The sequence below is a fragment of the Halichoerus grypus genome, chromosome 4, assembly GCF_964656455.1.
Source record: "Halichoerus grypus chromosome 4, mHalGry1.hap1.1, whole genome shotgun sequence".
Taxonomy (NCBI): domain Eukaryota; kingdom Metazoa; phylum Chordata; class Mammalia; order Carnivora; family Phocidae; genus Halichoerus; species Halichoerus grypus.
In genome coordinates, this window is record NC_135715.1 from 17,677,629 (window position 1) to 17,697,059 (window position 19,431).

General features: G+C 36.2%; 1 protein-coding gene across 6 annotated transcripts in view; it reads right to left on the minus strand.

Moving 5' to 3' along the window:
* Window positions 1-19,431, minus strand: part of GPC5 (glypican 5) — a 1,368,657-nt gene that overhangs the window by 573,727 nt on the left and 775,499 nt on the right. For 3 of the 6 annotated variants that reach the window (XR_013446907.1, XR_013446906.1, XM_078070198.1), the window contains one exon: window positions 8,788-8,849. The exons of the other annotated variants lie outside the window; for them this stretch is intronic. Coding sequence is in view for 1 of the 3 variants with exons in the window: in XM_078070198.1 (XP_077926324.1) it covers window positions 8,788-8,849 (62 nt within the window). In the remaining 2 variants the exon portion in view is untranslated. The remainder of the gene's footprint in view (window positions 1-8,787; window positions 8,850-19,431) is intronic. 6 annotated transcript variants of the gene reach the window in all.

Consider the following 19,431-nt stretch of genomic DNA (forward strand, 5'->3'; position numbering starts at 1 on the left):
TGTTTCTGGCAAATGTTTTTGCTGTAAGTAACTCCCCAGGGAATCTAGATACTTTGCATTAAAATAAATCAAGAAGTAATAGTCCAGGTGATGCTAGGCAGCGTAATGCAGTTGGTCAACTCTTACTATCATAAAACACTGACAAGATAATATACTTGCTAACTAATCTTATTTACAAAAAAAAATGTTATAATCATAAAACTTACTATATTCTCATATATTGAATTTAATCATTTCTAAAGAAACAGTCCAACAAAGAATCTAGTAATACAAAAGGTAGAGTAAAAATAAGTGCCATATTCAGTTTAAAACGCAATTCTTTGATTCTTGGTTTGCTACCTTCTTTCCTTTAAAGCAAACTACTGTAACCAAATGAGGTTTGCGTTTGGGTTATATCCAAGGGCACCATTCAATTTCACAATTTCCACTACAGTAATTATACTGAGCTCATTTCATTCATGTGCATAGAAGCACTCAAAAAAAAATCTATGTCAACAATTGTGGTACTTTCTTCTTTTCCCTATGGGCATTATCTTGCTCAACTGTCTTCAAACAACATAACAGAAAAAATAAATATTAAGAGCAACATTAATTAAAGTGCAGAAAATTAGTGCCAACATTGTACTTGCAATGTGTTAAATGGAAGATTAATGTATGCAGTACTGTTTATTGTGAGGGACTGAAATTCATATCTATTCATATGTATCTTCATACATATGAAAATTTATTCTACATATATAGATGTATACTATATTAAAATATCTAGACAAGCATATTACATAGATATGTCTACGTTATACAAATATGAAACTATGTATCTCTAAGTATATTGACATTCAGAATTTATACATATCTGTACCTAATAAATCTGCTCCACTTGACGAGTTAAAATTTAAACTACTATAATCACATCAGTAAAATAGCATCTTAGGCTTATATGTCACTTTATAATTTAGAGTTGTGACCGGTTTTTATATATAATCCCTAAACCTGATGGAATAGAAGATGCATTATGCTCACTACGGAAGTGAATAAACTGAGTTATGGATAGGTTAATCAATAGGTACTAGGTCAGAAAGCTGGTCAGTGAAGAATCCGAATTTTGTAAGAGACCAAGTTCTCCAAGTCTTTTCTTGCTACCCTATTTTAATAAACTTCAGTCCCAACCGACATATCCTTATCACCTACAAGTTTACCTAGACTCTCAAGTACCTTTTTACATGTCTTGGCACAGCCCCTTCTCCCATTTCCAGCAACAGGGATTCCAGAGCCTCCATCTTTCCAAGCCCTTTTAGCTCATTACTGACTTCTGTCTAGCAGATGATTACATGATCTACCACTTTGAGAAAACTGGAGTTATCAGGAATGAATAGTCAGTTTGATATTTCAAAGGAGCCCTTATTTTTCTGGGTTTCAATATTTCCTTTATGCTAAAAGGGAGGTTTAATTTCCAGGCAAGTTGATTCCTTTCAGTGGCATGTTAAAGTCTCTCCCTTTTCTTATACTATGTACTACTAGCTATTCTGATGCTTCAAGAGGAAAATAATAGACTTTATTGCTGTCGAAACCACAATGACAACCCTAATTAGCCAGGAATCCTGCTTTTTACCAGTTCCAGGGAAGAGGGCTAGGATCTTCCTAACAGGTGTAACCCTTACTTACACTTAAGCTAGCAAAACTCATCTGACTTATCTTAGCTTTTCCAGGTGATTCTACTGTAGCTCAAATTTGAGAACCAGTGACATGTATTCAACAGTAAGGCAGAATAAAAAGGAGAGAATCCAGATTCCCCAGAGGAGTTAAAAATCAGGGAAATTGGTGCAACAGGTTTTGGGCATAGGTCTTTGGGAACCACAGTGTCTTTGTATGCAGGCTAATTTTCCTACTATTGTGCTGTATTCCTTCAAAACACTCTAGGATTATATACCCTTTGCTTTACAGTCCTCTACATGTGAAAAGTATGCTTCCAGAAAACCTGTCTTCAAAAAACAATAAGGAATTTCAGCTTTATGTGGTTTGAAATTCAAACGAATATAGTTTCATTCTTTTGTGAATGATTAATCTGTTGTTTTCAGGAAGAGTTTGATTTAAAAAACAATCCTTCCAGGTATTGTTACAAATATGTTATCACTTTAAAATTTGGTTCCAGAGTGGGCAAATTAAGTGAGGAGCACTCCTTACAAAACGTCAATTTCACACACCTGCTTTTTCATAAGCCTTAGGCTTACTATATAATTTGCATATCATACAAATGATACAACATAATCATACTAACAGCTTAAAAGTCTCTACTATGTATGCAATACTTAGATAAAAGAACCCTATTCTTCAAAAAACCCACTTTAAAGCAATTGTTACTAATGATTTCTTAGTTAAATATGCACGTAATTTCAGATACAAAAGATGAAAACAGTTACTTGATTTTTTAAACTAGAAGAGTAATCATTTTTTTAGGCTTCAGAAATAATCATTTGTATGATTAACCATAAGGTTATAGACCATCTTCTGGGAGAAAAAGACAAAATCTCTGAGTTTATGCTATATTTATTAAATAATTTATTGTTTTTACCCTACCTTTATAAAAAGTATTTTTTTAAAGTAGGAGTGTGCTATAATTGCTAAGATTTTTCTTAGAGATGTTAGTACTTACATTTAAAAGGAATTGTTGATATTGGAACTGGACATTTATAAATCCGAACGTTAATTACAGCCATTATTCATAGTCATTACACTTTTGGAGGTATGGATATCACCCTAGTGTTTCATTATATATTTAAAAAAAAAATGCACCATCGAAGACTTGCTCCTAAGCATATCAGCTTCTGTCAAAAGATTTTCATTACTATAGAAATTATTTAAAATAACAATGGTCTATCATGTGGAATGCTTTGAAGTGCTGAACTATAGCCTTTAAAGATCTTTATGATAAGTTATAAGACAGAAAAACATAGGGTATTTTAAGTGTTGGAATGCTATATATCACTTATTTTTCAAACTTACATATTTATTAGAAAGCCTTTACAACTCCATAACTTAAAGTACTAGAAAACAACATCCTAAAATTCTAACTGAACTTAATTAAACGATTTCCAATTTCAGATTCACAGCTTATTTGAATGTGTATTTAAAAATTTTGCTAATATTTTATTTTAATCAGCAAGTGTGCAAAATAAAGGGGTTTCTTACAGTAATTATGATTTACATTCATGGAAAAATGCTATGAATCAAAATAATGTAAGTGAAATCCATTTTCTCATATTAATTGGTTACAATATTTAGATTGCTCACCAGGAGTCTCTTGACTACATAGCAATGGGCAAAGGTATGTTGTGTAATCAACTACCAACTCTGCATACTTGTAGCCTTGTCTTTAAGTTCTAGATAAATCAATTAAACAATTCAAAATTAATATTACCTTAAAGTTGTCTAGCACTTCACATTTTACAGTACTATCAGAACATATCCCAATTGCCACCTTAAAAAAATATTTAGTATTCTATACCATAAAACCTGTGTGTAAAAGGATGTTTGTGGGTACTTTTTATCTAGTTTCCAATTCCTGCTAAATATCTCCTGTAACAATTTAAAAGAAATTTAAGGCTTATGATTATAAAATTCCAAACAATTTTTTAGGGAGCTTTGATAACTCTTTTAGGGAATCTTTAGGCAGCTCATGAGTGTTCTGAAAAATATATTCATAAGAGTATATTTCACTGTCTTTTTTCCTATTAGTATGGGAAATACGAGAGTGATGCTTTTTATCTTGGCATATCTATCTTGTTATTAAGCTGATAAAATTTATAAGAAAAGCTAAGGGTTAAACATACTAATCGCATAGATGTCCTATGATTATTTTTGAGATGATCTATAGAAGTTATTTAACAGTTTCTGGTATATAATAAAAAATATTGGTAGTTGATAGAATTATTAACAAACATTGTGACATATGTGGTAAAAAGTAAAATGTTTTCATAGGGCTAATTTATACCCTTGTGACCTTCATTTCTACATTATCAAATATATATATATATATATTGAAGGAGTAATGGTTGAAAACTTTCCAAATGTTACAAAAGACAAAGTAATGTCAAAAAAGTTCAGTGTGCAACAAGCAGGATAGATTCAAAGAGCCACACTGAAACACACTTTAATCAAACCATTAAAAGCCAAATACAAAGAGAGATCTTCAAAAACACCAAGAAACAATACTCACCATGCAGAAAGGAACTTTAATATTATTAATAGCCAATTTCTCATTAAACTATGAAGGCCAGAAGGCACCAGGATGCTTATTCAAAGTACTGATTCATCAAGAAGCTAATACAATTATAAATATATATATATATATATGTTTGTTTATATATGTTGAATAGATCTATCTCACATATAGATCTCAAATAGCAGAACCTCCATATACAGGAGACACACATTAACAAAATTTAAAGAAACAGGCGGTTCTATAATTGAAGACCTCAATATCCCACTTTCAGTAATGGGTAGAACTAGAATAGCACGGACACGGCACTCTACACAACAAAATACACATTCTTCTCAAGTGTACATGGAGCATTCCCCAGACAGACTATATGTTAGACCATAAAACAATTCTTAAATTTAAACAAAACTGAAATTATACAAAGTTTCTTCCCTGGTCACAGTGAACTTAAGCACGTACTATAAGAAAACTGGAAAATTCACAAACAGTGGAAATTAACACACTCTTAAACAGTCTGTATTAGGTTGTTAGAGATGCCATAACAAAGTACCACAGACTGAGTGAATCAACAGAAATTTACTTTCCCACATTTCTGGAGAGTGTAAGTCCAAGATCACAATGACAATGGGTTGTTTTTTTCTGAGGGCCTTTCTCTCTGCCTCGTTCGTGGCCATCTTTTGTTTTCATATGATCTTCCCTTTGTCTGTTGATGCCTTTTCTCCTCTTATAAGAACACCAGGCATATGAGAGGCTACCCAAATGACCTTATTTTACCTTAATTACCTCTTTAAAGTCCCTGTCTCCAATTATAGTAACATTTTAAGGTACTGCGGGTTAGGACTTCAACATATGATTTTGGGGGGTGGGAGAAGACATAATTCAGCCCGTAACTGGCTCAGAAGAAATAACTAGGACAATTAGTAAATACTTTGAGATGAATAAAGACAGAAACACAGCATACCAAAACTTTCAGGATGCTGCAAAATCATTGCTCAAAAGGAAATTTATAGGTGTTAAGTGCCTACATTGAAATAGAAGACTCCCAATCAATGACCTAACTTTATACTGTAAAGAACTAGAAAAAAGAGCAAATTGAATAGAGTGAACAAAATAAAGGAAATAAGATTAAAAGAGAGATGACTAAAATAGGAAAATAGAGAATATATACAATACCAATGTTGTTTTCTTGAAAACAACAAAATTGAGAAACCTTTAGTTAGCCTGAGAAAAGAGGAAACACAACTAACTAAAACCAGAAGTGAAAGTGGGGACATTAACTCTCAAACTTACAGAAATTACAAGGATTATAAGAATACTATGAACTATTGGCAATAAATTAGATAATCTAGACAAAATGGGTAAATTCTTAGAAACATACCAGTCAATTCTACCTCGGGGGAAAGAAAAAATCTCAATACGCTTATAATAAAGAGATTGAATCAATAATAATAGTTCAGGACTAGATGGTTTCTCTGGTGAATTATAACAAACTTTTAAATAATTAAAACCAACTCTACTCAAACTCTTTCAAAAAAAAAAAAATTTTCCTACGACATCATATAAGGCCAGAATTACACTGATACCAAAGTCCAACAAAGATACCACAAGAAAACAACAGAATATTCTTTATAAATAGAGACACTAAAATGCTCAACCAAATCCATTTATCAGAACATTAAATGGATTATACACTGTGACCAAGTGAGATTTATCTCAAGAAAGTATATTTCAATGCAAAAAAAATGTAGAAATCAATGTTATAAACCATATTTATAGAACAAAGGGGAAAAAAACATAAGGAACTGATAAAAGTCAACCCTTTCATAATAGAAATGACATATTCAAGGAAGGACTGAAAGTTCTGTTTTTAAGATCGAGACAAAGATTTTCACTTTCACCATAGATATTCAAAATTGTAGGGAGGGAAGTCCTATCTAGAGTAAGCAGACAAGAAAAATAAATGAAAGGTATTTAAACTGGGAAAGAAGTAAAACCATCTTATTTGTAGGTGACATGATTCTCTACATAGAAAACCTCAATCTACAAAATAGTATTTTTGAATTTAAGAATTAAAGGTGTAATATTTGCATTTATCTTTTTTTTTCTTTTTGGAGAGCACTAGGATCTTTGGCTAACCCCAGATAGATATGTCCTGAAATTCCAGTTTCTTTCTCAAATACAAATTTATCATTTTCACTTGGCATCCATTTGTTTATAATACATGTTACTAGTTTTAATCAAACAGTATGTAGAGACCATACTAAAATAATATTTTAGTGTCTAAATACCATCAAGCCACAGATCAGATCTTATGTTCTATATACATTCCTATACTTAACAGATGTTCAGATGTTCATAGACTACCTATTGAACACTCCTTCACATATTACAGAAATTAGAAAAAAGGTTCCTGTGATACCATTTCTGTGATCAAAACTTTGAACCTGATAGTTTTTGGACATAAACATTTTTGACCATTTAATTATACAATAGCCACCATTGGCTGCAAAAAAAATAATTAATCCATTAATTTTTGATGTATTCTCAATATGTTCTATGGGAGCTTTATTAGCAATGGGAGAGAATAAATCATTAATTTACATGTGTACTGAAACTTGAAGGAGTTTTCATCGGGCAAAATAAGTTATGTATGATTTCGCCCTTTCACTGATTACGTGCCACCCTCATCTTTGACCATCCTTGAACATAACCCATACCTAAAATTATGCAGCCAATTTGAAAATAATCCTATTGTTACTTTAAAATATAGAAGTGATTGATTTGGCCTGTAACATGGTTTAAAATTCATTTCTGTATTTCCTACCATGAAATCTCAGTGCAATCATTAACTTTGTCTTCCTCTCCATTGCCCAAGGACACTCAAGCTGTTAAGTGTTTCCAGATCCGTGGCCCATGTCCATTCTCTACACTCTTCGGGGGAAAAAAAAATCTATAGAGTTGTGAAAAAATATGAAAGAGAATTATGAAACTGTTTCTATTTATTTAAGGAGAGGGGGCAAGAGTTGAAACATTGAATCAACCAGCATAACTGGGACTAATCCCAATGTTGTAAGCACCAGAATGTTGCTTTAGCATTTCCTATAGTTTGGGTGTAAAATAGGAAAAAGACGACTAAAAGTAATGTTCACTTTTCCTATTTTTCAGTGTACTAGATACTGCAAATGTGTATCTAATCTGGAGTAAAATTCTACTTCACGTTTATAATTCTTTTCTGTGAACTTTAAAATTTTATCACGTAATGCTTTCAACTCTACTGAGAAAAGATGTTAATTTATGGCGACATTAATAAATATAATCTATAGGAAGTCATTATAAGCCTATTGGAGCATTGCATCTTAGAATATTTTCTAGTAATGTAAAGCCATTAATTCTGATGAAATAATTCATGGAGCAAAATGTAGAACAAATGTTCCCTGGAATGTGTTCTGAAAATTTGGAAGTAGTTGAAATAATAAGTAACATGGGCAGAGAACTAGCATCCATGAGTCACTCCCCCCCCCCCCCAGCCCCCCAGGAGCACAGGGAAATGAAATGGTCGGCTTAATGCTGAGTTATTTTTGGTTCTGATTTTAAATAGGTATAAATATTCTTTTTGAATCTTAACTAGCAATAATACAATGGCCCCAAAAAAGAATGTTCTTGTCAAAGAATACATTAGCTTTCACTGGAAAAACTGAGAGAGTCTATGAAAGAGTAGAATTTTAGTTGGTAGAAATACAATAGCAAAACAAAACATTCTGAAAAATCAGAATGATTAGATATACTGTGGATTGCAAATTATTGCACTTTAATTTTTAAATGAGCTTAGACATCTGTGAAATTTAAACCCCAGGGCCAATGATTTGTGTGGCAGCAGCTCACAAAAGGAACAAAGCTTTGACATGCAAATTTCAGCTTTATGTTGCATCAGCTCAGGTAACCTTGCGAACCACCTTCACACAAACACGGGAAGCTGAGTGATGCCTCCCATATGGATCCATTCTTCCTTTCCCCTTCCCAATCAAGTTGACAGCAATTCTCAGTTCATTTTCGAAACACACTGATAAAAGATATACTAGGTCTTTACTTGTTATTAACCTCCCTGTACTATTATTACTCATATTTTTTTTTCCTTTGAGAGAAGCAGCTAAATGCAGAAGCTGATCTTTGCATATGGTGGGCCATTACCCCCCAAAAAGAATTGCAAATGTCAACCTATTATTGGGTCATTAATGTCAGGTCATGATATTTCAGAATTTGATGTTTTTAACCTTTACAGACATCAACCCATATACAATACACTTTTGAAAAAAGTTTATTTATCCTTAGAAACAGTGGATGCATGCTCCAGGAATGCTGTCGTGTAATGTTAGGTGCTGTGTATATGGCAAGGATCATTAAGTACATTTATGTAACTATCTCTTCAGCTTAGTTTGGCCCTTCATCTATTACTTTAGAAGAATCCCAAATCACAGATGAAAGAAATGTTCAGATGTCTGATAGAGAAAATGAAGGAAATATAATTTAATAGTGTTTCTCTTTTATTGTAGAATTACTCAATTTTGACTTACTGTTTAGACAAAATTTGCAAGGATATTTTTTCTTCTTCTTCATCAGAAGTCAAAGTTGTTTCCTGTTATAAAATTCAATGGAGTCAATTTCACCACATGAAATAGTTTTAGTGCGTAACATTAAAGTCATAATTCAAGAGGGTAAGGAAAATCTATGATGAGATAATTTAAATAGGAGATTCTGTACACAGCTGTGCCCATGTTTACACTACTTTGGATATGGCTTGAAAATATTAGAAAATAACACAGGCTGCCTGTGTATTTTAGAATTATTTGAAGTCATTTTGCTGATTTATTTTTAATTGTTTTGTCTTTTTCATTAAGTCCCTACTTTTTAGGTTAACTGGACATACCTAAGAAATATTTTGAAAACAAGTAATGGGGAATAAGAAGGAATCTAGTCAGAGGGAAAAAAATAGAGTTAAACAAATTTATCTATTATCTTATGCTCAAAGGAAGGGATTTTCTGCATATTTCTGTAAAGTAGCCTGCATATAAACCATCCTTCCACTGAACGAAGCATTCACTGGGCAGCTATTACCTCAGAACCTACTGTGCGTTGGCACAGGACTGGTGATGAAGGATAGTCAGAAGAAAGGCCGGCAGGGTCAAGGAGTCCCCACCGCCCTAAGAAAACCACCCTTAAAAGGATTTTACACCACCCTGGAAGGAGCCCTTCACCCTTTCCCACCTGATAGAGAGGACCAAAACCTGATTGGATGACAGGCATATGGAGGGTTAATCAGATTGAAACAGCCTGCCAACGAGCCCTTGAAAACCCCTAGACTTAGAAACTCTCTTGGCAACCCTCTCAGGTCCCCTTCTCCTCTTCGGGAGCTTTATATTCTGTCACTCAAACTTTACTATCACTCAATAAACTTTGTTTTGCTGCCCACCACTCTGTCTGGTCTACCTCTTCATTCTTTGAAGCGGTGTGACCAAGAACTGTGGGCACCAAAGGAGAAGAAATCTTGTAACACCGGGCCCTACTGTGGTAGGCAGACTCTCATCATGATCCCTGCCTTGTGTCATTTCTCCCCTGGAGTGTGAACAGACCTATGATTTGCTCCTAACAGAATATGCCAACGATGAGGAGATGTCCCTCCCCCCCTCCCAATTATGTTATATAAGATTGTCACTTCCATCTTGCTAACAAACTCTGCTGTCTTCTCAATTTGCATACTTTCATAAAGCAAGCAGCCATGTTGGAGAAGCTCACATGGTCAGAACCTGAAAGCAGCCTCTGGGCAATAGGGAGGGAGGATGTGAATTCCACCCAACAATTACGTGAGCCTGGAAGTTTATCTTGCCCTGTTTTACCTTTTAATGGGACTCCAGCCCTGATTGACACCTTGTTTGTAACCTTGTGAGAGACCGTGAAGTAGAGCAAACAGCTAAGCTATGCTCAGACTCCTGACCCACAGAAACAAATAATGTGGGGTTTAAGTTCCGAAATGTGTGGTAATTTGTTATGCAACAATGGAGAACTAATGAACCAAGGGATGCCATAATAAATAAAACCATTAATAGTTGCTGTATCTTAGGGAGCTTATGTAGCCCATGGGGAAGGAGCACACAGTTTTAACACAGCATGGTAAATGTGACCAAGAGAAAGGTGACTAAGGCTACTGGAGGGACACAAATTTGGAGAACCAAATGGGGCCTGGGGAATAAGGAAAGTCTCCCAGGGAAGTAGCAGCTGAAACTTGAAGGATGAGTAGGAGTTACTCGGGAGAAGGAGGAGGTATGTTTTGTGTGTCATGGGTGGATGGTGTTGGTCTGGAAGATACAGCATGTGAAAATACAGAAGTGAGAAGGGGAGTGAAAGTTGTGCCTCATCAACACGTCTGGGATATCAGAAACAAGCCAAGGTGTAGTAAAAGATGAAGAATTAAGAGAAACCAGATCATGTAAAGCCATATGACTCATATCTACAATAAAAACCATGCTTACAATAAAATTCTAGGGCAATAAAATTATAAGAACCTTGCAGAATTATTTGCAAGAAGCATTTGCTCCACAGTATTTTCTGATTATTTGATAAGTCTAATTTTCATAAAATTTTTAAATGAGACTTTATTACAAATATAAGTGGTCAAAGATTAAATGGTGAGGAATACATACTAAAGACTACTAATTAAGAGGACCCAGTAAAATATTAAGATTGGTTTAAGTGAGGTGGAGGTTTTCATCATCACCTGAACAAGATTTTTTGCATTGGTGTGAATAGGAATCTCTTGTTGTGCTATTAGTTTTCTAGAAGGCAGTTAAAGATGCATTCTTACATAACCCTTTATATAATCAGATAATTCCAGGAGGACCCACTAGACTATCTTCAGCAGTCTACTGGAAAGTCACATAGTAATTAATCATTTTGCCTATTTGCAAATATTTCATAATTTTCCTTATTAAATTGCATAACACAGAACATCTATGACTTTCATTTGACTGCCTATTTTCTGAAGGATTAAATACTTGGGTCACAACTATTTCCCCTGAACCTTGTTTTTGTTTGTTTGTTTGTTTTTTTATCTTTTTCCTCCTGGCATTTAAATTGACAGAGAAATTTGAACCTCTCTCCCAAATTCTTGTATCCTCCTTGAAAACTTTTTTTTTGGGGGGGGGTGCCTTTTTTTTGTTGTTGCTTTGATGCTCTAAATCCATTTAATTAAATACCTTACTAGAGTCTGTCTATGGAGCTAAGATTCCTTTTATTATTTTGATTAGAGCTTCAGGTCACCTTTATTTCTACACCCAATTGTCTTTCGTTGTTTTAGTGTGACAATAGCTCACATTTATTCAGTACTTATCTGTACTAGGCATTAGGATAAACACCTTACATGCCTTACTCATGTAGAGCCTAACATATTTAAGAATTAGAACAATATCCACCTATTTCACAAATGAGAGAACTGCACAAAAAGGTCATATGTTCAAGATCGAATAGCTAGTAAGTACTGGGATGAGAGGTGGACTCAAGCTGACCAGCCCCACTTTGATTAGTGAGATCATCACCCACTGATTAATTCAACAAATAGTGATAAGATACCTACAATATCTAAGTCCGATGCAGGGCAAGGAGACTAGTGTGCTAAACAAATCTAATAATAGAGACTTTTTAATGTTTAATATTATAAATTTAAATTAAAGCAAACACTGATTAAAATGAAATCTAAGCAATAAGACAAAGCTCTGTTGTCGAGTAAACATCCAATTCTCAGGAAAATCCCAGGGAGCAGTGTCCCCTGTCCCAGGATCCCCAGGAGTTCAGCTCTTTAATTCTGCTAACACAATATGAACATCGCTCTGCTGGGCCATCTTTTGTTTCCTACCTGTATTTTTGCCACAGTCTGGCTTTCTACTCTTCTCAGTTTGGGGCCATGCTGTCTCCAGTCTCCTATCAAGAATGTCAAATTGCTTTCTAAAATGTTCTATGGGTTCCAGAGAAAAGTGTGTCTCCCTCTGAGTCTCACCGATTCTATTCCCTCCAATTTTCTCTGCAATATATTCTTTCAAGCCCCCTGGTGTTGAATTTTATTATACTTCTCATCCTCAACAAGGAGGGAACTATGCACCATTGGCATCTGCCCTCGGCTTCCATCGGTGGCCGTGCAGATCCCAGACAACAGGCTGTTTCCGTTCTCCCAGCACAGCGGGGCAGCAGACCGCACCTGCCCATGCCATGCCCCCGCAGAGCCTCACTTGCGCAAGGATGAGAACTTCTTCTGCCCCAGTCTGCTCTTCTGACAGGTTCGCAGGATACCCAGAGGCTGGGAGGATAGAGACTCACAATCTTTCTGTTGTGTTTCAAGTAGGCCCATCAGTTCTACTTCATAAATCCAAACACTGTTAGCTATTTGGGTCTTCGGCAGTGCTTGCCTCACAGCTGGTAGACATTCCTCCCAGGAATGGACGGTGGCCAGGCTTCCTAGCTTTGTGCCCTCTGGGTACCCTACGGTGTTTGGAGTTCCCCCTTCTCTCCTTCCTGTGTTCCTATCCTCCTTCATCTCTTCCTTTCTTGGCTTCTTATATTTTGGTGAAGCATTTGGGAAGGGTATATTAGGTTCACATACTCTAACAGCATTTTACACAGAAGTCCCTTAATCAAATGTTAACCCTGACCAGCCTTTAAACTTCCTTACTTTGGGGCTTCTGGTGCATTTAGGGATCTAGGAGTCACGTGCCGCATCCGACCTCATTGGCCAAACAGTGCACAGAGTCCGCAACCGGAACAGAGAGAATGTAGGTTTGCCAAATCAGACCTGTGAGCCCCTGTACGATCAGATGATTGTCTCCTGCCATACCATCAGGCTTAGCGTTTGCTCATTTGATGCCCTATTTATTTTTAGTTTATTTATGGTTATTGTACTCCTACCACAGGAATATTACCCAGACCACATGTGTCTACACTAAAGAAGAAACCATCCCTTCAGTGTCCTTTGTTTCTTTACTTACCTGGTCACATATAGTAGGACTTGCTGAACTCTTGCTCGGTGTTGGCATTTATCTCTAGACCTCTATCTTCTGCCTCTCTGCTCTCCTCTCCTGCTCCTTCACACCCCTCACCCCCAGATTTCTTCATCTAAGGGGAATATCACTACATTTTATATTCTTACTAAATGTTTTTAGAGGATTAGGACTTGGAATGTTCTTTTTTATTTAAGACTTGTTGCATAATATGGGGCACCTGGTGGCTCAGTTGTTAAGCGTCTGCCTTCGGCTCAGGTCGTGATCCCAGGGTCCTGGGATAGAGCCCTGCATCGGGCTCCCTGCTCAGCGGGAGGCCCTCTTCTCCCTCTCCCACTCCCCCTGCTTGTGTTCCCTCTCTCACTGTGCCTCTTTCTGTCAAACAAATAAATAAAATCTTAAAAAAAAAAAAAGACTTGTTGCATAATATTCCTATAGCATTCTTTGTCCATCAGTTTCTTTCTCTTTCTCAAAAATGTGGTTGTAGCAGCTAAGCCTATCAAAACAATGTATATCACCAAGCTTTGTACTATTTAGGATTATTCCCTCTGATTCATGGAAAACATATGTTCAAAGAGAGTTAACAAGTAAGTTACCAGTCATAAAAGAGTAAGGATAGAAACAGACTGCCCATCTATTATGATTCCTGGAAAAATATTTTTGCTGGAAGTGACAATTGCTCTCGTTCTCAACTTAGTTTAAATGTGAAGCCAAACATGCCTATACAACATGTTTTATTTCTCCCTAGGAGGTCACCTTGGGCAAAGCACACAGATGCACTCGCCCCGGCACTGCTCTGTACAGAAAGATACTTCCACATTGTTCAGAGACAAAGCATAGGTGACACATTGGTCTCACAGCATGGGGGCTCCAGGGAATTGGGTCTAAATTTTTTCTCTGGGCACAACGCAAACTACTGTGTACATCAAATAATAGGTCAGTTGCCAAGTTCTGAGGGAAGAACTCCGACTATGTTTGCCTTTTGAAGGCAAAAATATATTATTTTTAAAGCATGCAGCAGTGTTACATAGAAACCATATATAAGCCAATGGAGCTAAAACCACTCATAATCAAGTACAAAGATTACAAATTATATACGCTTAGTCTAGATCCAGGGTTAAGTTAGCTTTCCAACAATTTAGAAAAAAGTGTTTATTTTTTTAAAAGGAATTTAGTTCTGTGATCTGTCCAGAAGAGGATTTAAATGAACAGAGTTCAGAATTTCCATACAAGTATTTTCACATCTTTTTATGTAAAATGCACATGATCTGTTACTATCTGATGAGAAATAGTTGACACATGGCTGTGTTTCCTAGATATATGATAGCAAGATCTGGACATTTCATCAAGTATTAAAATCTCTTTTACGCCATGCCCAACATACTAATTTACCTATAATGGCAGGTTTCACATTCCAATCATGGTCCCTATGTTTGCTATTGTTGTGACATATAACTGAAAACAAGCAAGAGCTTCCTACCCTCATCCCACTCTTACCAGAACCACTATTACCACATGGGCTTGCATAAAAATACAAAGATCTCTAAATGGTGAACGGAATCATTCAGAGGATGTGAATATAGATTACTTGAGTTAAACTAGGTTTTGGTAGAAACACTTAGTAATTAGCAAGGTAGAGGAGAAATGCAAGAATCACCCATCCAAACCATGAACTCTCTTGGAAAGAAAAATACCAGGAAAAACAAAACAAAATCCAAAATTCTGCCTTAACTTTGGTATACTCTTGTGCACCACAACACACAAGGACTCAGACGTTCTGTAGGGATTAGGGTTTTCATCCAAAGAATTCTTCACAGAGGATACATCTATGTTATTTCATTTTCTATGCACTTATGTAGCTGGTCAGTCAAGATGGCAACAAACTATACCTTCTATTAAGAACCTTTTTTCAGTGATTGAATGAAACAGTAACCTTGCTCTTGTTTCTCCCTTTGGACAAATGTTATTCTACTCTCAGATCACTTTTCATATTGTGTTATAGCACACTTACTATTCTTGCTTACATGGACTTACTCTCACCCGGACAGCACAGATGCTCTTTAATAAAGGACAGATTCTTTTTTTTTTTTTTTTAATTGTCCACTGTTGGGTACCTGGGTGGCTCAGTCGTTAAGCGTCTGCCTTCAGCTCAGGTCATGATCCCAGGGTCCTGGGATCGAGTCCCACATCGGGCTCCCTGCTCGGCAGGAAGCCTGCTTCTCCCTCTCCCGCTCCCCCTGCTTGTGTTCCTGCTCTTGCTAACTCTCTCTCTGTCAAATAAATAAATAAAATCTTTAAAAAAAAAAATAAATAAATAAACTGTCCACTGTTCTCAATATAAAGTCTTGTATGTTCAATAAGTAGTTATGGTGTTGGATACACTCTTGAAGTGTTTAGCCAACATGGAACAGAAGTTTCAAACAACAGATATTTAAAGTTGGACAATAATTCAGTAAAACTATTTGTCAGCACTATGGTAAGCTAGGACAAAAGAGAAAAGTCAAATGAGCCTTCCCTTTAAGAATTTAAATCTCATGGGAATTTAAATCTATATCCACTAGGAATTGCAATCTAAAAACAGATGTGTAAATAAATAAAGCTACTGTAATTAAAACAGTTTGATATAGGGACAGTTGACAAATAGAAAACTACAAACGAATGGATTACAGAAATAAAATATTTGAATTCCAAGATGAAAGAATTATTTAATGAATGCAGTTGGATAATTTACTGTATAATTTGAAAAAAACACTCCTACAACCTAGTGTATACAACAAATTCCAAATAAGGGATCAAAGCATTAATAAAATTTCAGAAAATTAGAATAATTGCTTTCATCTTTGAGTAGACACTTTGAAAAAGCAATCAAGTAATATAGCATCCCCAAAGAGAATAATTGGTAGGCTTGATTACATAAAAACCAGTAGAAATCATAAGTATTTAATGATAAAATATGGACTTGGGGCAAAAAAAAAAAGAATATAGACAGACCAAATGATAATTTCCCTGCTAAATCAAGTATCCCCATAGATAAATATGAACAGGACTTAAAAACAAAAATGGATAATACAAACTTACATTTTATGGAAATATGTAAACAAAGATCTTTTAAATACACCAAAAAAGTTCGCTGTACCCACTGTCAACAATGATATAAGAAATAGGTACCCAGAAACAGGCATTTTACTCTGGACTGAAAATTACCCTGATGCTGTTGAGACACAAAGCAGAGGGGGTCACATATTTGTCTTGCAGGACTGAAGCTGTATGACAAGTGTAAGAGAATAAATCTTATAGAATCATTCTGGAGTTTCACTTCAAAAAAAAAAAATGCTGCTACCAAGATACTAGCAGAAACAGATAAAGATAAATGAACAAGGTTGTTTATGACCCTGTGCAACAGTCAAAAAAAAAAAAAAGAAAAAGAAAAGAAAAGAAAAAGATACATCTAAAGGTCCATCATGTGAAACAGATCAAATAATTTCTAGTATACATCCACACCAGGAAATACAAAGTAGCTATTTTACCATTTTACTGAGGAGGTACATCTATACATACTAAGGTTGAGAGTAGTGAATAAAGAGTAGATCTTTTTTAACTTGTGGGAGAAAAATGTCATTCTATTTTGTTATAGATCTGTTTTTATAGATAATTTTTTTTTTCCACGAGCATGAACACATTGAAAGAGATACACATAAAACTAATAGCAGTGGTCATGTCTGGAAGGAAGGTTGGGATGCAGCGGAAGGATGCAAGGGAAGATCCATTTGTACTTCATACTTCAAAATGAAAATGGCAGTATTTGGGAAACTTTTACATCCTTTCTTTATCCTTTTATTTCAAACCAAAAATGAATGAAACCAAGTAGCTAAGATAGTGTGATATACACAATAATAAAAGAGTATTCTGGATAGCCCTCACACAGAAATGGAATACTTATTTGTGAGGTTTAGGACTTGAGAAAGTACTAGACAGCAAGGGTTTTTTTTGGTTTTGTTTTTTGTCTCCCACATAAGGGGGGTGGTGGGGGAGAAGGGGTAGTGTAAAGCACCTATTAGAAGACTCTACATGCAAGGTGGAGAAGAGCAAGTAGACTGGAGCACTATATGCGCTCCAAGTTCCTTGTTCCTCTCCTCTATATCCTAGATGGGTCTCTAGGTAAGCCCAAATCCTGGAACCCAAGTGAGTACAGTCAGAAAATGCTCAAAAGTGGAAAGCACTCCTTCTTGCCAGAGAATCAGGAGGGATGTTCTTGGGGATTGCACCACTCGCTCCAAGTACAATGCTACAGTGAAGCTACAGCTCTTCCCCCTGCTTTCTTCCCCCCGGGGGCGGCCACCATGCTTAGAAACAGCAACAACTGTATTTACAGACAAGAGGCATCTGACATTCCCCATCTGTCTTATACCAGTTGAGCCCCAGCCATCCAGTGGCTCCTCTTCCCCCACTTCACTAACAGGGTTGAGTCCCGTTTTAACTCCCCCTGCCCTAAAACTGAGACACAATATTGATGCCACCCCTGGATGCAGCAGCAGCAATGGTGGGAATGGCTGGAGCAGCCATGCAGCCTCTTTCCTGTCACCACGTTGCCACCTGTTGGGCCAATTTGTGGGTACCGTGCAGCAGTGTGGGGAGGCTAATGCCCCAACTTTTAAAACTGAACACAAGGAATAAGAACACTGGGGGAACAGAGACTGAGGATAAGATCATGGAGAGGAGGAATCAGAAGGGGCTCTTTGCATCTGTGTATGAAATCTCCGTTCACTCTTTAACTGAAAGAATGAAACCAACTGAATTCAGATGGCAAATACTTCCAGAACAAGTAGAGGCTGAGGCTAAATTAAAGACTGGGTCTATAGTGGCATATGCATAGACCAGACAAGGACAGGTCCAGAGTAGGATCTAAATTATTAGAAATGTGAAGAAACAAGGAAACAATCATCAGGGGAAGGACAATCAACAGATACCAACCAGGAGATGACACAAGTGTTAAAGATTTTTTTAAACAGCTATTATAAAAATGACCCATGAAGAAAAGTCAATACTCTTGAAATGGAAAGACAGAAGTCTCAAAGAAAAAACTTATGGAAAGAAAAAAAAAAAAAATCGACAAAACATTTTACTGGGGTGTCTCAAAAGTGAAATTGAGAGGTCAAAGGAAACAATGTACATTGTACATTAAGATCAAACAACAGAAATCATCTAAAAAATTATGTATAAGAATCAACAGAGTCTCAGGGAAAAATATCAAAAGGTCTAATATCTGTGGCATAAAAGACCCAGTAGGAGAGGAGAAAGATCGGAACAACAGCAAAGAAAAAAAACATTTGAAGAAATAATGCTGAGGGCTTCCCACTTTGGGTAAAAGACCTAAATTGAAAGTTCTCAGAAACTAAGTAAACCATCATCGGGATAAACTTAATCATCCCCAGGCACGTTAGTATCAGACTGCTGAAAGCCAAAAATAAACATTTTTTTAAAAGGCAGAATAAAATAAACTATTATATATAAGAAAACAGGAAGTCGAATGCCTACAGATTTCTTGTGGGAAACCAAGAATGGTAGAAGAGAGTGGAATAATATTTTTAAAGTGCTGAAAAAAAAAAAAAAAAATGACCTATCAATCCAGAATCCTCAATCTAGTGAAAATAGTCTTCAGACAGGAAGGTAAAATAATTTCAGCAGTAATAAAACTAAGCAATTTGTCAATACTAGATCTGCTTTAAAATAAATGCTAAGGCAGAGGAGAAGCAAGATGGTGGAGGAGTAGGAGACCTAAATTTCGTCTGGTCCCAGGAATTCAGCTAGATAGGGATCAAACCATCCTGAACACCTACGAACTCAACAGAAGATCAAAGAAAATAGAAGCAACTCTCTGAACAGAAAAGTGACCACTTTCTGGAAGGTAGGACGGGCAGAGAAGTGAATCTGAGGCGATATTCAGGAAGACAGATAGTGGGGGGAGGGGGCCTCTGTCAGCCGCTACCGGCAAGTGACAGAGCAGCAGAGCACAAAATTGGAACTTTCAGAAGTTGGCTTTGCTGAGGGACGTCGCTCCAGTGGCTAAGCAGAGGGTGGAACTCTTGCTGGGACAGTGTGGTCTCGGGACCCTCGGGGTCACAGAATGACTGGGGGTGCCTGAGTGCGGCAGAGCTCCCAGGTATCGGAGCAGGGAAG